Genomic DNA, 27426 nt, shown 5'->3' on the forward strand with positions numbered 1-27426 from the left:
ATTATCAAAATAGTTGTCAATTAACTTCTTGTCAACTGGTCGAATAATTTCTACACTAAATTGTTAACTGAAAAGCTTCTTGCTTGCCGGTTAAAGGGACGGAAACTCTTTGTTGCCCACAAAAAATAAAATGTAAATCAACGTACCCTTTTAGAGGCCAGGTACTCCATCCCTCTGGCCACCTGGTAGGCACAGGACAGCAGGTCTTTGAAGGTGAGCTGCTCCTCAGGCACCTTGGTCACATCAAAGGTGTAGTCCATGCCTGGGGGTCTCCGGGCCCGCAGGTACTCCCTCAGACTTCCTTTGGAGGCGTACTCCACCAGCACATACAGGGGCCCTTAAGGAGGGGGGAACACACACAGGATGAAGGACGGGGTTGTTTCTATTGTCGTTCTAGCCTGGAGGTTTGGGACCACCATCATTGAAACACATACTAAATTAGTTGTTTGTTGAGATTTTCACTAACAAGGAGGGTTTGGGAGGATGGTAACCCTCTGTTGAAGCAGACTTAAAGGAACTCACCATCCTGTGTGCAGACCCCCAGCAGGTTGATGATGTTCTTGTGTTTGTCCATCACCTTCATCAGCTCCATCTCCGAGATGAGGTCTGCCAGATCTTTGTCGGTGGCGTCATCTTCAGGGACACATATACTTTGTTTAGAAAAGACAGCCGACTTAAACTGATCTCTAGAAATGTTTTTTTTTGTGTGTGTCTGGATCATTTCCTACCTTTGAGCATCTTAACCGCCACAGTGGAGGCCGGATCCTGAGAGTCCTTGTTGATGCTGTAGGCCTCGGCTCTGACCACCTGACCGAAACAGCCCTCGCCTAGAGGTTTACCCAACGTTAAACTAGAGAGAGAGAGAGAGAGAGAGAGAGAGAGAGAGAGAGAAAGTTAGCGAAAATTTGTGTGTCCAAATGAAAACTGTACAAATCCATAATTTGGGGCTCTGGTTCCTTAAAACATAGGTTGGGTAGAGCCAAAAGCGTAGGCTTGTTTCTTTTTAGGTCGCACAAATGAGTCCCAGAAGCCAAACTAAACTTAGTGAAGAAATACTCTATTTCCAGGAACATTTAAACTAAACTCTGTAAACACATCTCTTTAATAATGTCAAGCATACGAGCAGAGTGTAATTTCTTTGCAGATGATGACAGAGTTTATTCTAACTTGCAGACAACTTACTTATCTCTCGGGAACTCCCAGTCGGGGTCGTAGGGCAACTCAAACTCCATGACTCCAGCCAGCATGGGGGAGCAGCTGGACGAGAGGCGAGCCACCCTCATAAGAGACGCACTGGACTTCCCTGACGAGTTGGACTCCACAGAGTACTGAAGGAAAGAGATACACATAATTTAGTCATCAGGAACATACATGGTCTCTAGTGTGGCTGCTCAGAACAACATTTCTTTCCAAAGTAAGAGAAGATAGACTTTAATGCATAGGGCGCTGTACCTGTCTCCGAAGAGGAAACTTGGAGAGCTTCTGGACGGGGAGGGCGTCAAACGGCTCCCTTCTGGGGTGGACCTGCATTCGACACAACACCACGATGACAATGGCCATGATGAGAGCCAGGAAGCCACAGGCGTAGATGATGATGTCGGTGTACTTGGTCTCCATGTTGTCCATAGCGACCGCTGCTTCCTCCTCTGTAGGAAGAAGGAGATCATTCAAATATATATTCGTTTTTTTTTACCAGATCAAAGTTTGTCTGTACCAAGGTATCATGCATGGATCATCATGCATCTTTTTCTGACAATTGGTGCAGAATTTGGCGGTAAAGGTAAACTTTACCTGAGAGGACGACGAGCCAGGCGGACTGGTGCGCGAACCCGATCGAATTTCCAGCCAGACAGGTGTACTCTCCTGCATCCTCCATGGTCACTTTGGAAAGGTAGAGGACCTCCACCTCTGACATGTTCAGACTGCCGGTCTGCACAATGCGGATGCAGAGAAAATGCCATTAACCATTTATTATCCAACATCATTGCGATACAACTTCTTTTAAAACTGGAGGCTTTGACTATGCTTCAAAGTCATGCTACTTTTCTGGGCACCTTTATGTCGGGGAATCGGTTTGTAACCCTATCACAGCAGATAAAGCAAGTTGGACCAACCTTGAGGACTCTGACGTAGGGCGTCCCATCAGAGCCGTATCGGCTGCCGTTCCTTTCTATGTGTTTGAGCCACTGGATGTGAGGCTGGGCATCGCTGTAGACTTTACAGTGGAACTGGACATCGGTGCCCACAACTGCTGTGGTGTTGGCTGGCAGACCGGCCTGCAGAATGGGCCTGTGTGGGGAACGCTCTGTGTCGGGGAAGAAAATCAAAGGAGATGATGAGCAAAGTAGGGAGGGGAGAGATGAAAGACAGCAGCATAGTCGGTGCTTAAAGACTCCCTGCAGTTCAAAGGTGATTCGGGGACACGGAGCCTGAGATTTAACTGATCTGCCAAGCTTGGTTTAACGAAATTCCCCTGTCACCGGGAGTCCACCCAGGCAGGACAGACAGTGGGGGGGGACTGGAATCATAGGGAGCTGTGGCTGAAGAATTCCAGACATTTGGCTGTCTAACAGTCGGCAAACATGACCGCTTTGTAAACAAGCTGTCTAAAATATGCCCAGCAGTTGTCACTGTCACATATAATGTGTTTGCATGCTGGCACACAAGAGTAGAAAATGTCATTTTGGGGATAGAAAATTGGTTCCATTAGCATGGCTCTTTGTCAGCTGGTTGCCGGGGCTCTCTTTGATCTGTGGTTACTCTCGCTCTCTGATCTCGTTAGTTGTCTCGTTAGTCTTCTCCCCCCGTCGACGGGGACGGAAACTGACCCCGCGGCGGAATGGGATGGCGAACAAATGAACAAACAAACCGCAGCCCTCCTCGATCTCCCGTCACAGGTCAGGTAGAAAAGTGGTGTGGACGCCTGACCGTCCACTTCCTGCCCAGGCGCCCCTGTCACCTTCAGCTCGCCCCCTCCCCCGCCCACCGCCGCCTATCCCCTACCTCAGACTGGTGGCTTTTATTTGATGGCATGGTGTTTTTTCAGCCACATTGCAAAGCATTCAAACTCGGATTCAAAAAATAAACTCTCTCGTCTGTTTTGCTTAATTCAACCCAAAATCTTTTCACACGCACTCTCCAACATGTGTCCAGTCAGCGCTAGTTTTCTTACCCAGGACATCGAGGACGTAGCTGTGAGCGATGGAGCCGTATCTGTTCTCCACCATGCAGGTGTAGTTTCCTCTGTCTGAGGGAACGACACTCTCCATCACCAGGCTCCAGTGCTGGTGTCTCAGCTGGTCAAAGAAACACACAAATTACATCAGCATGAATCGACACACACAAAAATCACTGTGAGCTCGACGTAAAAAGCCAGTGGTCGTTTCTAATTTAGCCTTCGGGAGGTAAGAGCCATCCTCACCTTGATGCCCCCGATGCGGTGCTCTCCCCTGAATTCACGGCCATTTTTGAGCCAGCGGATGTTCGGCATGGGGCTACCCATGGCCGGGCAACGGAACTTCACCGTGTTGCCGGCAGGAACGGCGTACAGCTTCTTCTCCATTCGCTGGGGATGAGTCCAGTAGGGACCTGCATGGACAAAGACCAGCCAAGTTAGTCAGGGAGAGTTCTGATGAAGCCTGCAGGTTGAGTTTCTAATTCTATCAAGGAACAACAACAACAACAACAACAACGCACCTCTGGAGAAGTAAACCTGGTCGTTTTCGATCTCGGCCGATGAGTCGTCCAAATTGTTGTCCTCATCGTCATCATCGTCCCCTGACCCCAGCGAGTCTGGAACCAATGATGGCAAATTTAAAACAACCTCTCGATTATTGTTTGCTCTATAACCAATTAGTCCAATTAGTTAAAAATGCTCATTGCAACAGCAAAGAAGTTCACTGATTCAAGTGATGTAATGCAATATAACGTTTGGCAGCCATATTGAAGGTCCGGAGCAAAAAGGTGATTGCTCAAGTATATAACATTATCTTTAGATATTACCTGACATGAAACACAAATCTTTGAATCAATAAAAACAACAGTCAGCTACCAGTATCGGTTCCCTTACCCGCCACGGTGATGGTGAAGTTCCTCACAGGCTCTTTTGTTCCCCGGAGAACGCACACATAAACGCCGGAGTCCTCGTACGTCATGTCTGTGATCTCCATGATGGCCCCGCGGATCTGGATGCGGGGCGTGGGCAGGACCCGGACCCCCTCCTTGTACCAGTTCACCGCCATGCCGGGTCGGGTGCTCGCGTCACAGCGCAGTTTCAAGACGTTGCCCGGCTCTAGCAGAAGATGTTCTGTGGTGTCCTCACTCAGGTCCTCGAGAACAACTGTTAAAACCAAAAAAAAAATGTTGAGTCTGTTTTTTCTTTCCTTCATATTTCACTCTTTCCCACAGATGTCAGCAGGTTATTTCTTCATCTCCCCTCTAAAGCAAGTAGCCGTCCCCTCAACTATGACCTTCAACACTCCAGCCTTTTTATCTCCTCTCCCTACACTCACACACACAATGAAATCACCATGGAGACCAGGAGGCCTGACCGACCCGCACACACCCCTCCTCCTCTTCATCTTTTTGTTCCCTTGTGGATTATTGTGGGACTGAGAGCAATCTAGCTAACACTGCAAACTCCCTCCCAGAAAAAGAAAGAAAAAGAGAAAGTGAAGCTAATGAACATGTTGCAGTGTGACAGTGGACGGAGAGTAAATCTGAGGGGCGGTGAAGGTTCACTGGAGATCTAAGTGAGCGACGGGAGGAGAGGAGTTCATTACGACCCCGGGAGGAAGACGAGCCCACAAAGATCTGTCTTCAACAGATCTGACTTTTTCAAACCTATTCTTTACTGCTTAAACTCCCGGATCGTCAATATTTACAGGAAATTGCAATCAGGGAAAAGGTACAGCAACTAAAACATTCTGTGGTTTTATAGATCTCACTTTGATTTCCAAATATTTACACATAGATTTTTCCGAAATGAGAAAGAAGTTACCTGATGGGATATCAGCAGCACTGAGGTCCTTAGTTTGAGCGATGATGGTGCCTGTGGACGGGAGGAAAGAAGGGTTAGGATATAATGTGATAGATACTACATTGTATAACTCAAAACACACAAAAACTAGTACGATAATGCCGACAAGAGTCTCTCACCAGGAAGGACCTCCAGCCACGCAGACTGCATGGCCTGCACCGCCGGCCCTGCGTTGGTGCTTTCGGCCATGCAGATGTACTCTCCGGCATCCTCTAGACGGATGTCGGAAAGATGCAGAGTGTTGACCTTGGACGCGTTGCTCTCCAGGGCCTGCACGGAGGAGATATGTTGAACCCTCTCTAATATCCAACATGATGGGGACTGCATCAAAACATCTGATGTATTCTCACCGTCAGAGCCCTGAGGCGAGGCGGGTTTCCCTGGCTGGCCATCTCCGTCTTCAGCCACTGCACCTTGGTGGACGCCGGCCTGTGGACTTTACACACCAGTGTCGCCTGACCACCCAGCAGCCCCGTGGTGTTTTCTGGGTAACCCGGCACTATCAGAGGCCTGGAGGCCCGAAGACCTGGGGAACAAAAAAATCATAGTTTTAGATATCGTGGAGGAATTTCACCTCCTTTACTCTTATAATACCAGAGGATCAAGTTATGCTTATGTCACAGAATAAAGGAGTCTGGAGTCTAAATAAGCGACCACAGAGCTCCTTGGTTTGCTCTCGAGAGAACATGAGAAAAATGGTCAAAACAGTGGTTTCAGTTTACGGCTAAAAAGGTCCGACAACAGAAGTACACCATGTTCCTTCACAGTCGCTGTCATTCAATGCAACCGGAGAACCGGCTGATAGAGTGCCCCGATAACCCCCGGCTGCCATCGTGTCACCATCAGCCACAGTGCCCCCCATTCACACTTGGGTCACTCGCCCACTTATATGCTCGCCCGCTCGCTCGTTGGAGCATATGTGCGCCTTGGCCGGGAAACCTCGCTCGCTGCTCAGTCACTCAGAACGAGCAATTTTCCACAGCAATTTTCTGTCTGATTGCTTCCTGCAAAGCGCTTAGTGAAAAGGCAATCTGTTCCCTTGTCGGAGTGAAGTGCTTTCAGGAGAGCAAACACACACACTCTCACACACACACACACACACACAGGGCTACACACTTGTGAGTGGAAAATCAGACATGCTGATTGGGCAAAGCAGGAAAACAAATTAAAAGAAACGCCGGGTGATGGATGGTTTTAATGTGAACACACTCATCTACTACCGTCCGTGTCCTTCAGGGAAAAAAAGGATGGCAACTCAAACATTTTGTGGTTTTCATAGAACACACAACTTTTTCTGTTACCTGCTGGGATATTTTCAGGACTCAGGTCCACGGTTTGAGAAGTGATGGGACCTGTGGAGGGAGAAATAAAAAGGTTAGAATAGAATGTGATACTTCGTCTTGGTAGGTTACATATTTTTAGTAGAACGGAGATAAAAGTTACACACAAACTCTAGTAAGACACACACACTTGCAGTCCTGCTAATGAACTTGCAGGGACGGGTCCGCTGCCCCGGAGTTGAACTCGCGGTGGAGTGTGAATTGTCACCCAGAGGCGAGGGGGCAAACAAAACACAACACAAACAAAACCGCTGAGCCATCGGCCGACCGGCCGGCCGCGGTGCGCTGGCAGAGCGGAGCGGGACAATGAGGAGTCTCATGTCCCTGACCCGGGATCAGACCAGCGGGGCTGTGGGTCCGCTTTATGGAACATCTCTGAAATCATTCAGGTGTTATTTGTTCCCATGGAGAACAGCGGAAGTTTCATCCAATCGGCTTTAATTCTAAGGGCCATAACTCTTTATTCTAAGTAAGCAATTAATAGGTGATTTATAACATTTTGGAAATATGAGCACTTTTTAAAGTGTTTGTAAATAAATACAAACCCGAATTAACAAGAATACTACTAACTAGAGTACTCCACTCTGTGATCAAACCCACAAGAGGTGTTTGAAAGCCCCTGAAGAATTCTCTAGTAAGTGGACCTTGAGTCGCACAACCGTTTCTATGGTGAAGAATGAACCTTTAATCTGGAATCATAACATTTGATTCCATACTTTGTTAGCGATCACTCATCGCCTGTTTATGCAGCAGCCACAGATGCCTGATATATGAGAAGTTATAATAAACACAGATGCACTCCTTTAAAAAAAAAAAAAATGCCAACCCACTTAGTCTGTGCAGAGACACCAAAGCAGAAGACGGACACTCTGTTCAGTGCTATTAACAACACTTTGTGATGCTATTCAAAAACGTTTCCATTCTCTCTTTAAAAAAAAAACAAAATGTGCCAACCAAACTTTGGCATCATCTGTGTATATTTCCTGATTTTCTCTCGGTGTTGTTGTTTAAACGAATAGCAGCCAAAAGCTATTTAAGCGAGCTAGCTAAGTACAGGAAAACCTATACTCAGAGCTTTTCTGTAATCTGTAATGATGTGGCAGAAAGCAGGACTGATTTTCAGGGAGGGAAGAAGAAAAAAAAAACATCGGAGGAGTCTGATTCCTCGATTTAGCAGCATTTGGTTAGTAACATTAGATGTATAATTATATTTAGCATCATGAAGAAGGTGACTGAGAATACTTCAATGTTTCTTCTTTTTCATCCTGAACTATCAGGACCCCTTTGACCCCTCCTCAGCTGGACTCCTCTTTGAACTCTTTTAACTGACATCAAGGGGGAGTTTATCTCACCACAATCGTCACTAAAAAATTGCGTGAATTTCCACATCTGGCTCGGCTTTGGCTCACTAAAGGGGGTTTTGATCATTCTTTGCGATCACAAAATCACAGATTTGTGGGAAAACTCCGAAGCACAGAGTTGCTGCAACATGCAAAGAATTAAAAGCAATGTCGTTCTTTTACCTGGGAGGACGGTGAGCCAGGCGGACTGGTGCACGGACCCGACTGAATTTGCAGCCAGACAGGTGTACTCTCCTGCATCCTCCATGCTCACTTTGGAAAGGTAAAGCACCTCCGCGTCCGACACGTCCAGATTGGCGGTCTGAATGTGGAAGCAGAGAAAGACATTAACTGTTAGTATCCAACACAGCAGATAAAGCAGGTTCCAATCTTTTGGACACAGATCAGATCAACTAAACACACTTTTAGCTGAAGTTGGACCAACCTTGAGGACCTGAACGTAGGGCGTCCCATCAGAGTCGTATCGGCTGCCGTTCCGTTCTATGTGTTTGATCCACTGGATGTAAAACTGGGCGTCGCTGGTGACCTTACAGTGGAACTGGACATCGCTGCCCACCACTGCTGTGGTGTTGGCTGGCAGACCGGCCTGCAGGACGGGCCTTTCTGGGGAACGCTCTGGGAAGAAAAAGGAGCAAAGTTCAATCTGGATCGACCTCGGCTCACCAAAGGGCGTTCGATCCTGTGCAGAAAATCAGGACGCTGCCTTTCACTTCATCTTCAACACTGCAAGATGCATGTTTTTTTTATGACCTTTAAGATCTTCCCGCCTGCTTCAACTCTTTACCCCATCCATCTTCAACATAAGTACACCTGAGAGGGTTTTCCTGCACGGTTGTCTGAGCAGCATGCCCCGGCTGGCCCTCGCATGGGGGCCCCAGAAGTACAAAGTGGGGAGCCCCTAACGGAGACGGAGGAGAGATGCCTCTGAGGCAACATCTCACTTTTGTCTTTCATCAATCCACACACACACACCAGTCCTTTTTAATGTGACTTAAAACATCGACTTCACAGCAAACGAGAAACAACGAATTTAAATTGTATTGAACAAGCGTCCTGATTACACCCTTAACTCACTGGAAACATTTGAATGGAGCTGACAATGGCTGACTTCTTGCATTGGCTACTGTTTGTAAAGCATCAATGAAAAAGCCCCCCGCAGCCCCTCCTCCTCATCCTCTACAGCTGGCACACAGCCAGGCAGATTTACACTTCCGAGCCCCAGGGCCTCGGACGGATCAGGTAGCTCAGTTTACGGCAGCAAAAACACTGAGAGCTTCTTTTTTTCACCCTCCTTCACTCCCTTCATCCATCCAAGACCGGACTGCAGCTTCTCTGTCATTTTTCCTGTCACCTAGACTTCCTCCGTGGCCACGGCTGCCAAGAAACTGACACTTTCTAAGAAGGGAAAGCTGGAGGGAAAGCTGGCTGATGGCAAAGGAAGATGCAATCGAAACAGACTTTTATCTGACTTTCATGCAACAAAATCCACCGAAAGTAAGGAAGGAAACCATCAGCAAAGCATCTTAAAATGCCAATGTTTTTATGGCGTCAGGCGTCAACATCTGCAGTGAAACAAAGGTTCACGTCTTACCTTCAGTCCTTCCTTCGTCGATGGCCCTGGCTAAGAGACGGTCCGTCAAACAGAGCAGGAGGACGCAAAACGTGCAGACCCTCGCCATCTTCTTCCTCGTGTGTTCTTCTGGTTTAAAAAAGGTAGGAGTGTATACGTCGGGAAGCCTGGAGTTGGCCTCACACTCCGGCCCCTGGCATCGGGAACTTCAGGAAACCCACAAAGCCCTCTAAATCTGGATCCTGCAGATGCAAAACAACCACAATGGGAGACGGTTATGTGCTGATCAGAGATCTGGCTGGAGAGGCGACTAAAAGACACAAACGTCTGTGCAGTTTTTAAATAAAAAAATAAAACACACACAATTGTTCAGACACATAGAAGGGTCTGTTTTGACTGTGAGCAGCTGTATTCTTAACCAGATGTCCTGCTCGCTGCCCCGCTCGTCGGCCCTTACATTGTCCAGGCTCTCCTGCGTCATGAATAAGGAGCGGGGCTGTTACCGCCTGTTGTTTGTCAATGGATGGCCCCGGCTCAGTCGGCCCCGGGATAATGGGCCCTCACTGGGGAAAAACACTTGAAACTTGCCAGGGAAGATAGAGTCTGAAGGAGCAACAGGAAGAGTTCAGGTGGAAACAGGTGACATGCTCACTGGAGCATCACACTGTCTTAATCTGACGCCGTTGTATGAACGCAAACCTGTGATACCCTTTGATGCCACAGTATAACTATCATATTGTTATTGATAAATGATAATATGATAAATGTCCATCACAGGGCCGAGGTGAGATCTTCAGATGTTCAAAACAACAAAAGTTTTACTTATTTTTACTACCAAATCATGAAGTTGGAATGAAGATTTGGGATCTTGACTGAAAAAAGTATACGATTCCTCAAAACACCGAAAAGTTATTTAAGAAAGTGTATCTGAATGCATAACAGTGTTTGAATATTAAATCTGTTTAACTTTAGAGGAGTGAAGTAAACAAACAACTTCCACAAATCCACATATATAAATAAATACCTTCCTATCCTATGAGATATTATTACTATTGCTGCTGGAAATAATACCCTAAAAACACTTTATTTGAGTCGCCTGCGAGACTGTCGCCATGAACCCTCATTCTGCACACAAACTATAAACTCCACAATACGAACACGGAAAGGAATAATGCAGCGATTTTTTCTGCTGCGAGTCGGGGCCAACTGCGCACAGGCGCCAGACCCCGGTGCGTGCGCTCCATGCGTGCAGGCCGCGCCCACACACACACACACACACCGTTTAAACAACCAGTCTGTTGAATGAAACGTATTCTTTCTCAATTAAGGGGCTGGAGGGAAAGAAAAAAAAAACGTTTTTTCTCCTGCTGCTGCTAATTCCGCTGGCACGCTGCTGCAGCCAAAACACTTCTACTGCTTTTTCTACTGTTTCTACTCAGAAAGAGAGGGGGGGGGGCTTTTATTTATTTTATTTTAACGTACTGTATCTTTTCTGACACATAAATCACACTCTATGAATCCGTCATATGCACATTAAGACCTCAAACGGCCCTATAGGTTAGAATAAACCAAGAGTTGGATCTGTTCACGTCACACTGCTGTCAGTCAGTCAATGCGATCAATTCAACGGGGTCTGACGAATCATGGGATCTCTCCAAGAAACCAGGCAAATTAAATAATTAAGAACACAGAATAAAAAAGAGGATTTTGCTGCAGATGTGTCTGATCGGGGCTGTTGGCGTGCACGGTGTGTATCAACTTCAAGCGCGTGCAATAGTAATTACATTTAATAGACGTGATTTTTTTTTTTTTCCCTTTTTTTTTTTTACTATGGTCTGACAGAGTTCAAACTCCACTGTGAGCGTCTTCTCTCCTGGCAAATAGTCCGTGTGGAAGGTTCAATGTCTAATAAGTGACTCGCAAAGTGTCGCAAAACAAACTAAAAAGCTCAACTTCGCCTTGTATGGAAGCCACAGAGTCTTTCCCCCTGAAGGCACGTTTAAAATGACAAAAATAACCTGCATTTACAATGCAAATGAGTGATCCCTGCTGGAACAAGACCTTCTGTGCCTTGTTTCTGCAGGCGGCTCGTGTTTTATGAAAACAAATGAAACTGTAGAATGAATGAACACGATTTGGGGACGTTTAGTCGTCTATAACACACAGCATTCCGCTGAAAATGAATGAAAGAACAATCCCCCCAGCTGTCTGTCTGTACTCACCCACCTTTTCTCCTCGGGTCCGTCCGCGCAGGGATGAGGGGGGAGACTCACTCCTTGTCCCGGTCGATATGAGTGAATATTGAAACCCTCATTTGGAGCTCCGGTATCTCCTCCGTATCCTTCCCCAAAGAAAAAAAGAAGCTGTCTGTGAAGGGATCTCGGCTCTTTTGTATCCGGCTGAGAACGAAGCTTATAAATCCATCAAAAGCAGCTCCTTGGAACATGAACGACAGCTGCCGGGCTCTCCTGGTGACCGGTGGTAGGAGCTGTGATCCCTGATCCCCCCCTGGGCAAAGTCCCGGTCGCTCAGAGCGCTAAATCCATGAGGAGAAAGAAAAACACACAAAAAAAGGAGCCAGAACGCGAAAAAATGTCCTTTCTGGCTTTGAAAATGTTAAAAATATCTGATACTGGGGACGAGGTTGTAGCGGGTGATAATCTAAAAACGTGCCCCGTAGTTCAGAGCCCTCCTTCTCTTGGATAGGGTAACTTCTCGTGCGCCTTTTACGCGCTTCTGCGTGTCGGATCCGAGCTGTGCCGCTTAAAACGTGGAGCTCTGCCTCCTCGGTCCGCTTTCTTTCTGCTGCAGAGAGAGACTGCGTCCTCCACACACCAGCTCTCCAACAGCACTCCGGACGGCAGTCACAACAACAATGGTCTGAGAGCGGCCAGGGGGGGAGGAGGGAGGGAGGGAGGGAGGAGGGAGAGAGGGGAGGGCTGCGCTTCTGTTACCCCCCTCACTTAAAAACAGCCCCCGTCCAAAAGAGCTGGCAAATAAAAGCCAAGAGCCTCATCTGCCTCTCCTCTCCAAACTAACTAATACATAATATATTTTTCATTATGGTGGGGAAAAGACCCCTTTTTAATCGTCTCCCATGGTAACCGAGCGCGTGCCAAATGAACCACATAAATCACTTCATTTTTTTTTTTTGCCAGGTCATTTATTGCGGGTTAATTGTCCTTTATGCAAACAGAGCATTAATGCCTCTTTTAGAGGACGAACTGAGTTGCTTTAGCGGGTGAATGCTCTGAATTGCCCTCCATGTTTTAATTGCATCAGTAAAAAAAAAAAAAAGAACAGAAGCGAGTAATCCCATTATAGCCGACAGCTCAGCCCCTGTTTTTATCAGCTTAATGTTAAGTAAGACCCACGCGTTAAATGTCTCAAGGCGAGACAGTATATGAAAGAAAGTTCAAATGAATGGAGTTGTGTGGCAAAGAAATCCAGCAGCATGAGATCATCATAACACATGATATGACAGTAAAGGGATGCAAAATGTGAACACAAGATCACATGAATTCACTCACTGACTCATTAACTCGTCGACCTATCAGCTCTCTCCTTTTAAAACATTATACACACATTTTATAGTATTTTATTGCACCTTTTCACACTTTTTGTTCTATTCTTATATTATTGACTCATTCAATACATCTGTATCTGGAAGTCAGATCCATAAATGTCGACCGGCCTGCACAGAGCTTAATCGGGCTCCTTCAGGAGTCCCCCGACTCCTTATGAAGCTTGTCCCTGCAGCCAGGCTGAGAAACCAGAAGAGTGGAGGCAGCGAAGCAGCAGATTCCCTGCTGGTTTTTGGGATCAATATGTGCATCTTTTACCCGTAGTGGGGAAGCAAATGGAAACACTTTAGATGAAATAAGTAGATTTACAGTCTTACTGCATCAATATGGAGAAAATATTTAGTTTCCAGTCAAAATACTTCAGAAATGTTTTGAAGTTTGGTTTGCCAGTTAACTTGTTGTGTTGAACTCCACTTAATCAATTTCAGCCGCTGAGAAATCCTTCAGGATTATTGTTTTTGCCTCTGCAGGACAGTTTTTTATTGTGAAGAGAGACAGGAAGTGCCAAGGAAAGAGAGAGAGGAAGGGGGGGCAATCACAAGCTACAAAGGTCCTGGCCCGGATTCAAACACAGTTATGTGATACCTGCTTTGGCCTCGCGAGCCACCGGGACGCGCCATGAAACGTTTGATAAAAGCTCAAAAATAAATAAATAATAATTAAAAAAAGAGCTCTGCCAACTTCAAAATAAAAGTTCCAAGTAAATGTGGGACGAAGCTGCACACTCTGTTGACTTTCATCTGTGGGTCGGACTTCCTCCAGCGGCCGCAGTGTGAGTGTGTTTACATGGAGTTTATGTGTTGAAATAAATTCCAGATTTGACCTTTGACCCTGAGCGGTGCTACTGCAGGTCAGACAGAGCTTTACAGCGAAAGTCAAAGTACACAAATAAAGGAGGCAGAGTGGAAGTCATAAAGCAGATAAGAGCTGTGCTAATGCCGGCCGGCGCTATGCGGCTGTACTGTCATACCTGAGCATGTGTGTGTGTGTTTGTGTGTGTGTGTGTGCATCTATCTTTGTGAGGACCAGCTTAAATTTAGACCTTCAGCGTGAGGACCGGTCCTCATTTCTTCAACGGTGTGATCGAGGGTTTGAGTTAGAATTAGGTTAAGATATAGAGGTGTGTGTGTGTGTGTGTGTGTGTGTGTGTGTGTGTGTGTGTGTGCATCTGTGAGGACCGGCTTAAATTTGGACTATCAGAGTGAGGACCGGTCCTCATTTCTTCAACGGTGTGATCGAGGGTTCGGGTTAGAATTAGGTTAAGATATAGAGGTGTGTGTGTGTGTGTGTGTGTGTGTGTGTGTGTGTGTGTGTGTGTGTGTGTGTGCGTGTGTGTGTGTATCTTTGAGGACCGGCTTAAATTTGGACTATCAGAGTGAGGACCGGTCCTCATTTCTTCAACGGTGTGATCGAGGGTTTGAGTTAGAATTAGGTTAAGATATAGAGGTGTGTGTGTGTGTGTGTGTGTGTGTGTGTGTGTGTGTGTGTGTGTGTGTGTGTGTGTGTGTGTGTGTGCATCTGTGAGGACCGGCTTAAATTTGGACTATCAGAGTGAGGACCGGTCCTCATTTCTTCAACGGTGTGATCGAGGGTCCGGGTAAGAATTAGGTTAAGATATAGAGGTGTGTGTGTGTGTGTTTAACCTGATTGATTTAGATGTATTGAGATACCTGTGTTTTGGGAGGGGACAGCAGTGTTGTAATGTTACTGCACCTTGTTGTTGTGCTAATGAGACAAAGGTGGGATTGCAGCCGCCACACTTTATATTCAGAGCCCCATTGACACGCTCCCCAAATTGAGCATTTAAAGTAAATACGGCATGCTTTTTCTAGGGAGCCGTCGTACCTTTAGCACGTGTGCCAAAATGACAGACAATAAAAGGATCACTTGGTGAGACCAGAATGCATTGATGTGTGCAGCACTTCCAGCAGTTCGTATTTGCTTGTTTCTTGCACTTTTTGTCGTTATACCACATGGTTGAATGCACTTACTCTCAGTGAAGTTTAACCTAAATTCATGTAATGTGTCGGCCGTCACCTTCTGGGGGTTTTTGAGGCTCGAAATCACATTTTAAGTTGCAACTCCAAATTATTCTCGCAGGTAAAAACATCAAGCACTGATCGCTGGTCATCTCAGCTTCTCAAGATAATCACTTTGAACACAAACATTATCTCATATAAATACAGCACATACCCGTTTAAATAAACTACTACTAAAGAATCAAGTACCTCAAGGGGCCAGACCCCTTCCATCCCTCCGGCATCTTTATCTGATGACATCAGTGATATGGCCGGTGGTCCCTCCCGGTGCCCCCAGGTCCAGATAGCATTGATAGCCCGCTGCATACTGATGTTAATGCTAATGGTGGAATACCAGGGATGGTTGGTGCCTGACAGCTGATAACAGATTGGGGAGGAGGAGGAGGAGGAGGAGGGGGGTGATGTTGGGGTGAATGATAATGATTGGGGTGAGGTGAGGTTAGGAGGTTGTGTGTGTGTGAGAGAGTGAGGAAAGTGAGGTGGAATAAAGGTCAGGAAGAATGTGCGAGGTGTGGCCGGTCGCTCATTAGTCCGCATCACAGCAGGGGCACATTATGGAAAACATCAGGCTCCATTTACATTTAAATTTCAGACTGTTCGGCGAATGCTCCTCTCCGAGATTTCACAAAAGCATTTTCTCTCTCGTGTGTTTATACTTTGCTAGAAATCACTTCTGCACAATCACCCGACCAATCACATATATGCACAAATATTTAGTTAAATAAAAGTCAAAGGAATGTTTGTTTGCAAACATGCAGATTATTTCCTAGAAGTATTAAGTGTTTGACCGAAAGCTCACACAACAAACTGCATGTTTGCAATGAAGATAAATGTGCAAATGCTTTATTTTGTTTTTCATTCCTCTAATTACTGAAGTCTCCAGAAACCTCTTGGTGGAGTTTTGCTCTGGAAACTGCAAATCCACCAAACACAGGTGAGTTTTTCACTCATTTCTGGTCTCTTGAACATATTTAAAAGTTGCACATATGTCTGTAAGGTGTCGATCCACCAGGAGTTTGCACAACACAAATGCATTGAAGCACGTGCAGGTAAACAGCGTGGAGAACTGAAATCCCTCGGTGTGTGCATGGCATCTTAAGGGCTTCAGGTCAGTAACGGTGTCTGCTCGTCCCAAACCCTCTCAGGCCACCGACTCCCACGCTGGCTGGCTGCTGCAGCTCCCATTGTTGTGTGTTTGTGTTAATCATTACCTGCGATGTTCACAACACAATGGGACAAGCTGAGAGTACGGGCTTTGTGATGCAGGCGAGCGCTGCTGCCAAAACACTGAGCTGAAAGAGAGACAGAGCCGAGAGGGAGGGAGGGAGGGGTGAAGCAGGGAGGGCAGGGAGGAAGGCTCCCACAGCAAGAGACCCTCTGACAGGTGGTCCCGTCGGTACAAACGCATGCTGAGCAGCCAAACTTTGATCGAACCCGCAGAACTTCACTTTGAATCGTAGCAGCGATCCCAACGTTTCTGGAGTTACCAAATATGTCAGGAGGAGGTTTAAGAAACACACACAGGTTTCATTTAATTTAGTTTTTCATCTGGACGTGGGTTGCAGCCATAACAACGTGGACTCTTGGGTTTGGATATTTCACTCAGTTTAAAGACCTGGAACAAGGTTCAATATATATGATTTTAATAACCTTCAAGCTACTTAATGGGATCACTGCTCTCAGGAAGTTCTTCAGATGGTATTAATATTCATGTTCATAGATAACTTAATTCATTCAGCATTGTAGCGTTTTATTATACTTAGCAAAACTTACACACAAAAAACAAATTTTTAATTAACATCAGATAAGAAAGATAAAAAGATTAAAAAAAGATTAAAAAAGATTAGAACAATTATAAAATGCTTCTTTATAAAAGAAAAATACGTATACTGCAGAAATAAGATTGCATATATCCCTCCAACGCATGATTCCTCAGATGGAACATCAGGAAACAGAATATTACATACAGAAATGTATTGTAATACATGATTCAAAATGCAACCGTAACACGTAGGGTATACATTTCCTCTTGAATAATATTTTTAAATCATTTTACTAGTACTTTACTGAAGCAAAGGATCTGAATACTTCTTGCACCACTGGCTGTATCGATCAATTTCTGAGGCTAACTCTTACTTGAAGCTCAGTAGGACACACACACACACACACACATGCACACACACACACACACACACACACACTCACACACACACCTACACACACCCAGCTGTTTGCATGAAGATGGATATCAATGACAGCCACTGTTTTCGCCTCGCCTCTTCTCTCTTTCTTCTTTGGTTCCCTAATCACATCCAGCAGGGGAGTCCCTGTCCCCCCCTCACACACACACGCACACACACACACACACACACACACACACACACACACACACACACACACACACACACACACACACACACACACACAGAAGGCTGAACCCTGCCTGAACCCTGCTGCTTTAATTAATCTCACTGACTTTGTTAATTATTTGTTTGGCTGGCTGACTGCCTGTGTGTGTGAGTGAATGTGTGTGAATGTGTGTGAGTGTGTGTGTGTGAGTGTGTGAACGCTTCCCTCTTTGAAGTATTTGGGACGCATGCCACGGCTGAAACAACTGATGATAACCTCGGGCAGAGGAGCGGGAGGATTCCCCTGTTTTTTCTTCTTCTCGTGACGTCACTTTGTTATTGTATGTATCTGTGGGAAGAGAGGGAGACGTTGAGTGATGTTGAGTGATGCTTCTGGGACCCCGAACATACAATAAACAGATAAAAAGAGGAGCGGCGGTGATGGAGAGCATCGAAACTAATGGACTGGGCCTACTTTATGTATCTCTGCAATGAATTGTGCTTCTTTTTTGGGTATCAAGGACTTCACTTTATAGATCGTCTATTTGCACTTATTGGTTGGTTTGCTTTTTAAATTTGGTGCAGACATTCATGGTTCCCAGAGGATAAAGTCTGTTGACTTTGGTGATCCTCTGACCTCTCCTCGGGCGCCATCATCAAGTCAAATCCTCAGCCTTTCTTTTAGATATTCAGGTTGGGATATATGGCACCTCCACTTTGCTCTGTACTTTGATTTAGGGGGGAACGGGCGATATGTGAAGCATGTGTTCATGCATGTAAAAGCATATTCTTAGTCGCTGCTGTGTGATAAACCCAGGATGTACACGCAGACACATGTTTGGTTAACCTCGAAGCAGCGTGGGCTTGAGCGAACGCAGACGCCCGCCTGCAGTATTTTGGAGGAAATCCGGTAAAGTATGAACATATGGGGGGGACAGTTCAATAAACAACAAGAGAGGATGGAAACTGATCCGAGGTTGGATCGCTCTTCTTGGAGATCTGTCTCATATGAGCTAAAAATCCATTCAACAGAAACATGTAATTCTTGTGTTTGTCTCCTGAAAATGTGTTTTTTTTATTCTCAACTTCATGAAACTGCAGAACAAACTTAATTTAGTTGTAAATGACAGTTTCCCCACATTGGTTTGATTCATAGTGAGGAGTTATTATTACATACAACTGCAAAAAGTACTGTACTTAAGGACACTTTTGACATATTGTACTACAATTTATAGTATTTTATAATTCACCTGTATATCAGATGAAAATATTGTGCGTTTTACTCTCACAGTTGCTGATCTTTCAGTAAATACTTGAATTCTTTTAATGGAATACTTTCAGACTACATTTTAGTTGACTCTTACTACAGTACAGGATCTGAGTACTTCTTCCACCACTGATTGTTAGAAACAACAGGTCTGATGACACGCCAAACCTGTGTTTCTATTTGCAAAAGAAAAAGGAGATGTCATGCTCCAAAAATAACCCAACACTCATTAAAAGAGTTTGAAGAGAAAATAATGGTACAAATGTATATTTTTGCACAGTAAAAAAGAAACCTATAACACTGTTGGAAAGGTGCATGAAATAAACGGATTACGTTGAATTCATTGTTTTTTCGCCCAACAAGAACAAGAACTCCTCTGGTTTCTGTGATTGGTTGGAGCCTCCTTCTGGACCCACCAGGGTCTCCTCTGTCTCTGTAGCCCCCCAGGTCTTTGTTCCTCCACCCTGCAGCCTGCTGCCGCTGTGAACATCAAAGGTCTGGAGGCGCACGGCGTCACAGTAGCTTTTGCTAATGGATCCGCCCTCTCCGTTGGGGCAGGAAGCCGCCTCCTCCTTCACATTAAGAGCCACGCACTCCGGCTCTCCGGTGAATGAACCCCGCTCACCATGAAGTCTCTCGTTGGCCTCCATTAACTTAAAGCCTCAAACAATGAGCTCATGAAATTCAATTTGATTCAAAAAATGTCAAGATGAAAACTGCCTACAATATGTTATACACAAGCCAAGTACATTCAATTCTGAAAAAATAGCATTTACAATCTTTTTTTTTTTTATCATTTCAGCTTCCAATCATTTGAAAATGTAATTTGTTTATATTTGTCTGTAAAACAACAAATTGCAGATAACTGACTTTTTTAGAAGAATTGTTAAATATGAAACACAAATAATGCTTTAGGCATCTTCCTTGATCCACTCAGCTTCCATGATAATCATTTTGAACACAGACATTATCTCATGCTATCCCGTAGTAAACTATTCCTATAACGTTTGTAAGGACCTTCCTTGGTCCGAACCAAAGACAGGTGGATTATGCGTTCCCAATTCCTCCCATGGTACCCAGAATTGAAGCAAAAATATCCTGGATATGGAAGTGGCCATCTTGGGTCTTTAACGCATTTGCATTTCAGATTCTGCACAGTAGTGATCAAGACCGGAGGTGTCAAGACCCCCCCGTCCATGAACAATCACCAAATAATGGCACGCAATCTCGCCCTCTTTTTTATTTTTACCAATTAAAACCAAACACATCTCTTCAACATACAACATTGTGATACGAACTATGACAGAATAATATTTGACAGGTCCTTAGATTTGTTTTGTTTGGCCCTTATCCCTTCCGCTTACATGGTACAGACTTATGACCGATACTGCAACCATTCGGGTCAGCAGGGTCTCGATTTACAGCGTATCTCCGTATGTGTTGATGTTGAATGTTTGTCATAAAACTAAAGGATGACTTTAAGAGTTGAGGAAGTTCACCAATAGACTATTTATTGAATCAGCTGGAAAATGCATTGTAACAAAGCTTTTTAAAGAAACGACGCTACAAAAAAATCTTATAGACTATGATGCATTTCTGGTTGAGTTAAAATCTTGCTCATAATGCTCACAAACTTTTACTAAAGTAAGGTTTGGAACGCAGGGCATTTACTTACGTAGTCGAGTTTGTTTTCACAGTCTCTTCACACTATTATTCTATTGTTGCTCTTCTTCAACCGTGTCATTCTTTATTCTACGGGTCTGTTTCAAATCAGGTCCAACATTTTTGGACTTATGAAGACTTTAAGTGAAGATTTCATCATCCAGTCCCGCAGCTTATTTACCTCTTGTTATCTTGGTTCCAGACCTTTGAATTTCTGTCCACAACTTTGATTATTCTTTGCCGACGGTTCCAGTAAAATCATGAAAATAGTAAAGTAAAAACAAAATGGCAAACTTTCATCCCGTTCTCTCAGCATACAGGAACATTCTTTGTGCATTTTCCCCACCTGGTTAGGGAGTGTTATGAATAGATGTAATCATGTGATTGAGGCACAAGAGGAGAGTTTTCAGGGCGGAAAGGGGGATGGTAGGAGGGGGGGGGTGATGGTGGTGGACAGAGGTAAAGAGGCCTGGGGGTGATGACTGGGTTAAGAGGTGGCTAAGCAGGGGATGAAGAAGGGTTTTGGATGGAGAGGCTGAGGGGGAGAAAAAAGGGGAGCTGGAGGCCTTCCTGCCCCCCCCCCTCGCCCCAATGCAATACAACCACCATCCATTCCCTTTTCAACTCCCACTAAGCCATGTATACCTCCGTTTGCTCATTGTTTCTCAGAATGAAGAGCCCATCTTGTTTCTGTCCGTCCCATCTTCTCCTCTCTGTATTACTTCAACGTTTTTGAGGTGCTAACAACCAATAAACCCTCTTGATAGTGGGGATGTAACAGTACGATGTTGGGATATGCAGAGAATATGAGCTCTGAACATATCTACGAATATCAGACATCATAATGCATGTGTTGTAGAATACTCTCTCTGGAAATGTGTGTGACCAATGTCTTCAAACTATCGACCACAAGACGGCGAGTTGTGAAGTATGAGTACAGCAACATGACAACTTGGCTTTGGAGAGGTGTTCATATCCCCATCAGGCCTTTTATTACCCTCACGCCCCCTTTCTCCTCCACACCTTCCCTTCTCTTACCTTGCACCCCAGCTGGATTCTGATCTGTTTGAGTCCAATCCAGAGTGACCAATCAGCGTCCTTCTGAGGACCTACTACCTAAAAAAGTTTGCAATAGCGTCAGTCATATCAGAACCGTAGGGGTATTTATTCATTCATGTTAAGAAGAGCAAAGAACGGCACTGAAGGCTTCTCTCAATGGAAATTATGTTTTCGCTCATCTCCCGGCAAGAGCTTGATTGACAGATTGTTCATCCGATCACCTGCAGGGTAACAAAATAGGTCTAGAAATGGATAAATGAAATGGCTTCACATAATTAGTTCCCTGCTGTTTGTTGAACAGTAGGTGATAATGTTTTGAGTTTTTGAGAAATGTCTGATGTTCTTGTTCAAATTGTTTCCAATGAAGGTTTCTCACCTCCGATGCTGAAACCTGAAGCCAAAACCTGTATACCATTAATTTCTTATTGCTGTCTTCATCTATGGCAGAGCGACAGGTCTTGTTGCCGTGGACGACGTTCATCTCATGTCTGATGAGTACAGAGAAATGTCAAAGTAATTGTAGCTAATTACAAAGCAACTTGTATTCATTGTGAGCTTTGAAGCTCAAACTCACACATCCAGCAAACACTCGTTATTGCATCTCCAATCGTCATTGCTACCATTCTCATGTACCTTTTCCCCTCCTCCTTCCCCCTGTGGAGACCCCCTCTCCAGGGTAGATTTCTCCCAGTAATCCCCCCCTACCCACCATCCCAGCCCTCCTCTGCTTATTAGATCAGATCCTCTGTCAAAAAGCAGGGATCTGGGGTCTCATTGTTTGGCCCCTGATTAAGAGCTTCTCACACTGGAGGATAAGGGGAGTGAAGGAGAAGGGAGCCGGGGCTAAGAAGTAGAGAAGATCTTTTCTTTCTTTTGTCTGGGGGGGTCTTATGGGCCACATTGTTGCAGGGCTCAGAGAGGGCTTCTTTTAAAGGTAGGCTGGATTTGGGCTACAATGGGATGTTAGACGATGAGGGGATTTAAACCTTAAGCTCATACTTTTAGGGGCCTGTGGCCGTCGACTGGTCGGTGATGTCCCAGTCCATCTTTAGATGTGAAGTGACATCATTATAAACCGATTGATCGCTTCACATTGGTGCTCGGAATGTTGTCAGGAACGATCCAGACTCCCTGATTTTATTATTCATTCATATAAAATCATTTGTGCTCAGTTATTTGTTGTTTTCATCTATCTTTTCAGCAGGCGATATCCAACCTCTCCCATTTAGGCTCATGCTGTGCAGAGTCGTGTTCAATCACATGTTTTTTTTAATTAATTAATGCCCAATTTTAAGTTAAACTGAGTCAATTATTAAGTTTGTTTCGAGCTTAATAATTAGATAACCGCACAAAAAACAAATTGAGGTCAGTTCCAAAGGAGTGGTGGAAAGTGAAAGGGCCATGCCATTGCTTTCTAATAACCAATATCAGCAACACAAGTTTTATTTGTGACGCAGATCAAGCAAGAGAAACATTTCTGAAAAAAATCAACATCAATAACATCGTTATATCACCATGCTGCACATTTCACTCACTAAAAGGACAAAGTGCTGCTTGTTTGTGGCCCCGTCCTCCTCTTTGAGCCGTTTGAAATAAGAGCAGGGAGTTTGGACAGTAAAGTAGGTTAAAGCCAGGAGTCTAAATAAACTAACAACCCGACTGTAGATATGCAGTTAATATGATAATGTTGTGTTTATTTGCCATTCCAGCAGGCATTAAAAACACCTTTTCACACGGAGACAGAAGCAAAAAAGCCGTGACCCCGTTGAGGTCTGGACTCATATTCTAATGAGCCTTGATTGTAAAGAAAGACGTTAGATTGAAGGGACAGTGATGCGGCATTCCACAGGGATTGAGAGGCCATGTGGGAAAAGCAAACCGAGGTGTTAATCTCAACAGACCCACTCCCCTCCCTTCATGTTCCATCATCCTCCGGGGGGGGCTGGTCAAGCTGGAATGTGAGTGGACATTTGTTGTTTTACCGTGGATGCTGATTGGTCGGCGTGTAGGGAGCGCCCTTTGTCATTCGGATGGATTGCGATAATGCAGGAGATAATTGGCGTACTTTCTGAGGGAGAGCTGGTCTCGGAGGAGTAACGGATCTAATATCTAGAGATCTGAACGAGTCTATTAGTGGAGATACACCTTGACAACCAAACCCCATGGAGACGTGTCTGCCCCAACTTAAATTAATGAATCCAAAGTAAACAGGAGACCTCATCAAAATGAACACCACCGCCGCAACACTGTATCACAGAGGATATGTCAGCCTCAATTAATCTAATCCCCACGGCCATACTCACATTCATCGGGGCTGCAGCCAACTTTAAATCAAACCTATCTATCAACCCTAAACTCCCAACCTGGAAATCACAGCAGGTCCAGACTGAATGATCCAATGTTTTTTGGGAAACCAAAGACGGATATCCAACGTCTCACTAAGATGCAGTCACCAATCAGATGTGTGACTTTCTACATAACAAGAGTTTATTTGAGGACTCGTCCACATAAAAAGTAGAAAATGTTTTTTTCAAGTAGAGTACTCGAATAAATAGTTACATTCCACCGCTGCTATTAAAACGGAGCTACGGTTGAATATCTCTCAGACATCTAAATGTATACATCTTTCATGACATTTTAATGACTGTCATTCAAAACGCTGTGCACATGTGTGTGTGTGTGTGTGTGTGTGTGTGTGTGTGTGTGTGTGTGTGTGTGTGTGTGTGTGTGTGTGTGTGTGTGTGTGTGTGTGTGTGTGTTGTCAGCAGGTGTGTCTTGCAACACGGATCAGTGCCACTAAATCGCACAAAAAGCTTTCTAACCACCTGGCTTACACACATGCACAATGGTCCTGCATTATACCGCACACGGAAAGCTTGTGTGTACGCGTATGTGTCCACACCTCCAGACCGCTGCCGTGTAATTCTTTAAAACACACACACACACACACACACACACAGTGACAGACAGACAGAGAGAGTCGCTGACAGAGGCGGAAACACACCTTTCTCTACACGTGTGAATGAAGAGGTCAAACGGGGCTGGTGATGTGTGTTCTGCTGCTCAGTCGAGGGTAAAAAAAACACACAAAAAAAACACACACACAAGAGTGACGAAACTCTTCTAGGTCCGCCTCATTCTTATAAGTTCGAGTGACGCCTTCAGGGGAGGCGTATTGTACGATACTGTACAAAAACATGTGCATGAACACACCCGCCTATGTTAAAAAAAATCTAACATCAATACATTAAAATTCTTATAAGCCTTTTCCACCAAAATGTGCATGTATTTGTATGTATTTAAGTGCTGAAAAACCCTCGAAAAATAGACTTTCGGGTGGAGTTTGTTTGCAGAAGTCAACGGAGGCTGTATCAGCAACATTGTCGTTATTAACTATTAATTCATTCTTACAGGTGAATGAGCACACATGTTGACACGTTGAAGTGCCTTAATTCGAGGATACACCACCCAAAGGAGCAACCCCCCCCCCCCTCCCCTCCACACTTTTCTCCTTCCCATCCCCGACAGAAAGAAAACCCGTCTCTTCCCTCCACGCCACCATCATAAATATCTCAGTTCAGAGGTTGACAGCTCAAGCTTGATTCATTTCCACGCATGTACATATTTGTATTGGATCCCTGTCAAAAACAATTATAACGGTCCCCCACAGGATTTCAACCCCCCACCCCCGTCTCCCTCCTGCGAGGCGTCTGCTGTCAAGACTGCTTGGGTGATTTTCTGGAGTCGGGGTGTCCACATCTGTGCCTGATTAGCACAACAATAAGGCCCAGCATCGCCCCCCCCCCCTCCTCCTCCCAGACTTAATGAGAAGGCATCTTCAGCCAGGGATCGAGGACCCCACTGACAAAGACGCTATACAACCACTACACAAGTGTTTTCCTCCACATCCATTAGGCAGAAACCCGCCACCCCTGCAACAACAGCGCTCATCCAGGAAGACAAATCCTAAAAAAGTTTGTGGCATTGTATTCAGAAAATGCACCAACCTGCGCAAGAATGTAAACTGGAAAATAAGACGAGGCTAGACGTGGAACCGAAAACAAAATCACCCACCGCCAGAAGAATTAGTAGGGAAACCTGGCTCTACCATGTGCTGCCATCTTCGTCATTTAGGCGGGCAGCGTGTGATGCTCTGTTTTTCTTAAGTCAAATTACCCAAAAAAACTTTCCCATGTGTGCAGCCTGTTGTTACGGGGCCGAGACTCTGAGAAGCCTTTTGTATAAATGTGACATTTAATTACACAGGAGATTCAGTCAGACTCACAAATAAACGGAGGCGTACTGTACGTTTTAAATTCACCACAGCCTTTGTGTGTGTGTGTGTGTGTGTGTGTGTGTGTGTGTGTGTGTGTGTGTGTGTGTGTGTGTGTGTGTGTGCATCTATCGTTGTGAGGACCAATTACAGTATTTGAGTTTAAGAGCGAGGACAGTTTTGCGAAGTGAGGACGTTTTGGTTCGTCCTCACTTTGGGCTGTTTTGGGGTTAATACTGGTCGGAGGAAGACCTTACAAAGGTGTAGTTGAGGGTAAAGGGAGAGGGGAGAGCCCTAGATTTATATATGAAGTAGACATAGTCACCGCGATACCCATTGGTTGGTGGACTGCTGTTCAAGTTCGGCATTTCAGCTGTCGCCATCTTGGTTTTTGCAACCAGAAGAAACATGATGATGTGGGAATATGTACAATTGGATGCTAAATAAGAAATTTTTAGGTGACAAAAATTATATATTTACTTTCATGAACTGAAAACACACTTTAAAAGTGTTACAGTTGTAAGATAAAAGCAAAGACAACTCCCAGACTGAACAACGACCTGTCAATCACAAGGTGGCCACACCATAAATCAGAGGCTACCCTGATTGGTCGTATAAGTGACTCTAAATGGACCGTCATTTACTAAATGCTGTATTGAAGAAGACTGGAATCCATTTGAGACCATGAACCAATTTTACAATGACAAATCAAGCAAAACTTCTTTTTGCAAACAGTGGATGCGCCCCCTGGTGGGTATAAGAAAGACTGTAGGTTAAAGCACTTTGGCATTGGCTTCACTTTTCAGTAGTTGGGTTTGACATTTAGATGTGATGATTAAGGCGCATGTGTCTGCTAGAACCAGTTAAATTGCTTCGAAACCCCCTAAAAAGTTCCAACATCCACACATTTTTATTTTTATTATTTGTTATTTGGAAAAAAAAGTTGGAATAATATGCAATACTAACTCCTTCTTTACGAGTGTAAAGCAACGCTTAAGGTCACTGGAAGAAATGTCATTGGCAATGACGGTCCTCATAAGTATAGTACAAAAGTGTGTTGCTAGTAAAATCACAGGGAAATGTCTACTTGCTACAGTTCCTTTAATTTCCATTCATTTTAATTTGAAGGCTGCTCTGTTTCTACCAAATGTCTCCTAAAAGTATTATTTGGAAGCTGGCGTTAAGAGATCCTCTACTTTAAAATCTTAAACCATCCACTGACAGAAAGTTTGTTTGGAAAGCGACTTAATTTGTACCTCGCCGTAGTGCAAATGAAACACTTTGAGCTGGCCCATCTGTCTTCATCATGTTCCAACTGCTCATTTTGTAGCTCTTCCTCTTCCTCTCTGTGTATTTCACAGTGAAACTGAATATGTGAATGTTGTACAGGACCAGCAGTAGATGCCGAAAACCGCCGCCCAACCCGTCGATATCATCTGTTGGCCCACGCCGACACAGAGTCAGCTTTAGTCAGCCTCAACCATATTGTTTGGAAATTAAAAAAAACATATTTCCCCACCGATATTCAAAACGTACATTGCTTCCTGTCCCTCTGAATATTCCTCCTGTCGCTGCACTCCAACTAACGGTGAAGTGCACTTTTTAAACGGCCGGTGTGGTTTAGCTGGAGCCTCATTTTGACTGGATGATGTTTTGTAAACGTCGCTTTTTTGAGCAGGATGAGTCATCAAACAGTTGAAACAGAAGAAAGAAACCATTAAAATATATATATATATATTTCATTTCACTGGTACCCCAACCCTAACCCGTAAATCTACCCTTAAATCTACATTTGAACCCTAAACCTTGAATCTGAAAATGAGCTGGATGTATGCAGGAAACCAATGAAGCCTAGAAATGACGAATCTGATTACTCTTCTGCTCT

General features: G+C 44.7%; 1 protein-coding gene across 3 annotated transcripts in view; it reads right to left on the reverse strand.

The window, feature by feature from the left end:
- The window catches only part of fgfr4 (fibroblast growth factor receptor 4), a 17181-nt gene extending 5015 nt beyond the window's left edge, over positions 1 to 12166 (reverse strand). The window contains exons 1-19 of one of the 3 annotated variants that reach the window (XM_084029238.1): positions 11536 to 12166; positions 9331 to 9551; positions 8164 to 8354; positions 7902 to 8040; positions 6340 to 6390; positions 5389 to 5564; positions 5158 to 5308; positions 5000 to 5050; positions 4070 to 4339; positions 3697 to 3792; positions 3422 to 3588; positions 3173 to 3296; positions 2115 to 2305; positions 1792 to 1930; positions 1453 to 1646; positions 1183 to 1328; positions 729 to 850; positions 523 to 633; positions 147 to 337 (exon numbers count right to left, since the gene is read on the reverse strand). In XM_084029238.1, coding sequence (XP_083885364.1) covers positions 147 to 337; positions 523 to 633; positions 729 to 850; positions 1183 to 1328; positions 1453 to 1646; positions 1792 to 1930; positions 2115 to 2305; positions 3173 to 3296; positions 3422 to 3588; positions 3697 to 3792; positions 4070 to 4339; positions 5000 to 5050; positions 5158 to 5308; positions 5389 to 5564; positions 6340 to 6390; positions 7902 to 8040; positions 8164 to 8354; positions 9331 to 9418 — 2598 coding nt within the window. In that variant the 5' untranslated portion in view covers positions 9419 to 9551; positions 11536 to 12166. Of the gene's footprint in view, positions 1 to 146; positions 338 to 522; positions 634 to 728; positions 851 to 1182; positions 1329 to 1452; positions 1647 to 1791; positions 1931 to 2114; positions 2306 to 3172; positions 3297 to 3421; positions 3589 to 3696; positions 3793 to 4069; positions 4340 to 4999; positions 5051 to 5157; positions 5309 to 5388; positions 5565 to 6339; positions 6391 to 7901; positions 8041 to 8163; positions 8355 to 9330; positions 9552 to 11531 lie in introns of all 3 variants that reach the window. The other 2 variants (XM_084029237.1, XM_084029239.1) reach the window with 2 other exon arrangements.
- Between the last annotated feature and the right edge of the window lie 15260 nt (positions 12167 to 27426).

The sequence above is a fragment of the Eutrigla gurnardus genome, assembly GCF_963514095.1.
Source record: "Eutrigla gurnardus genome assembly, chromosome: 15".
NCBI lineage: Eukaryota > Metazoa > Chordata > Actinopteri > Perciformes > Triglidae > Eutrigla > Eutrigla gurnardus.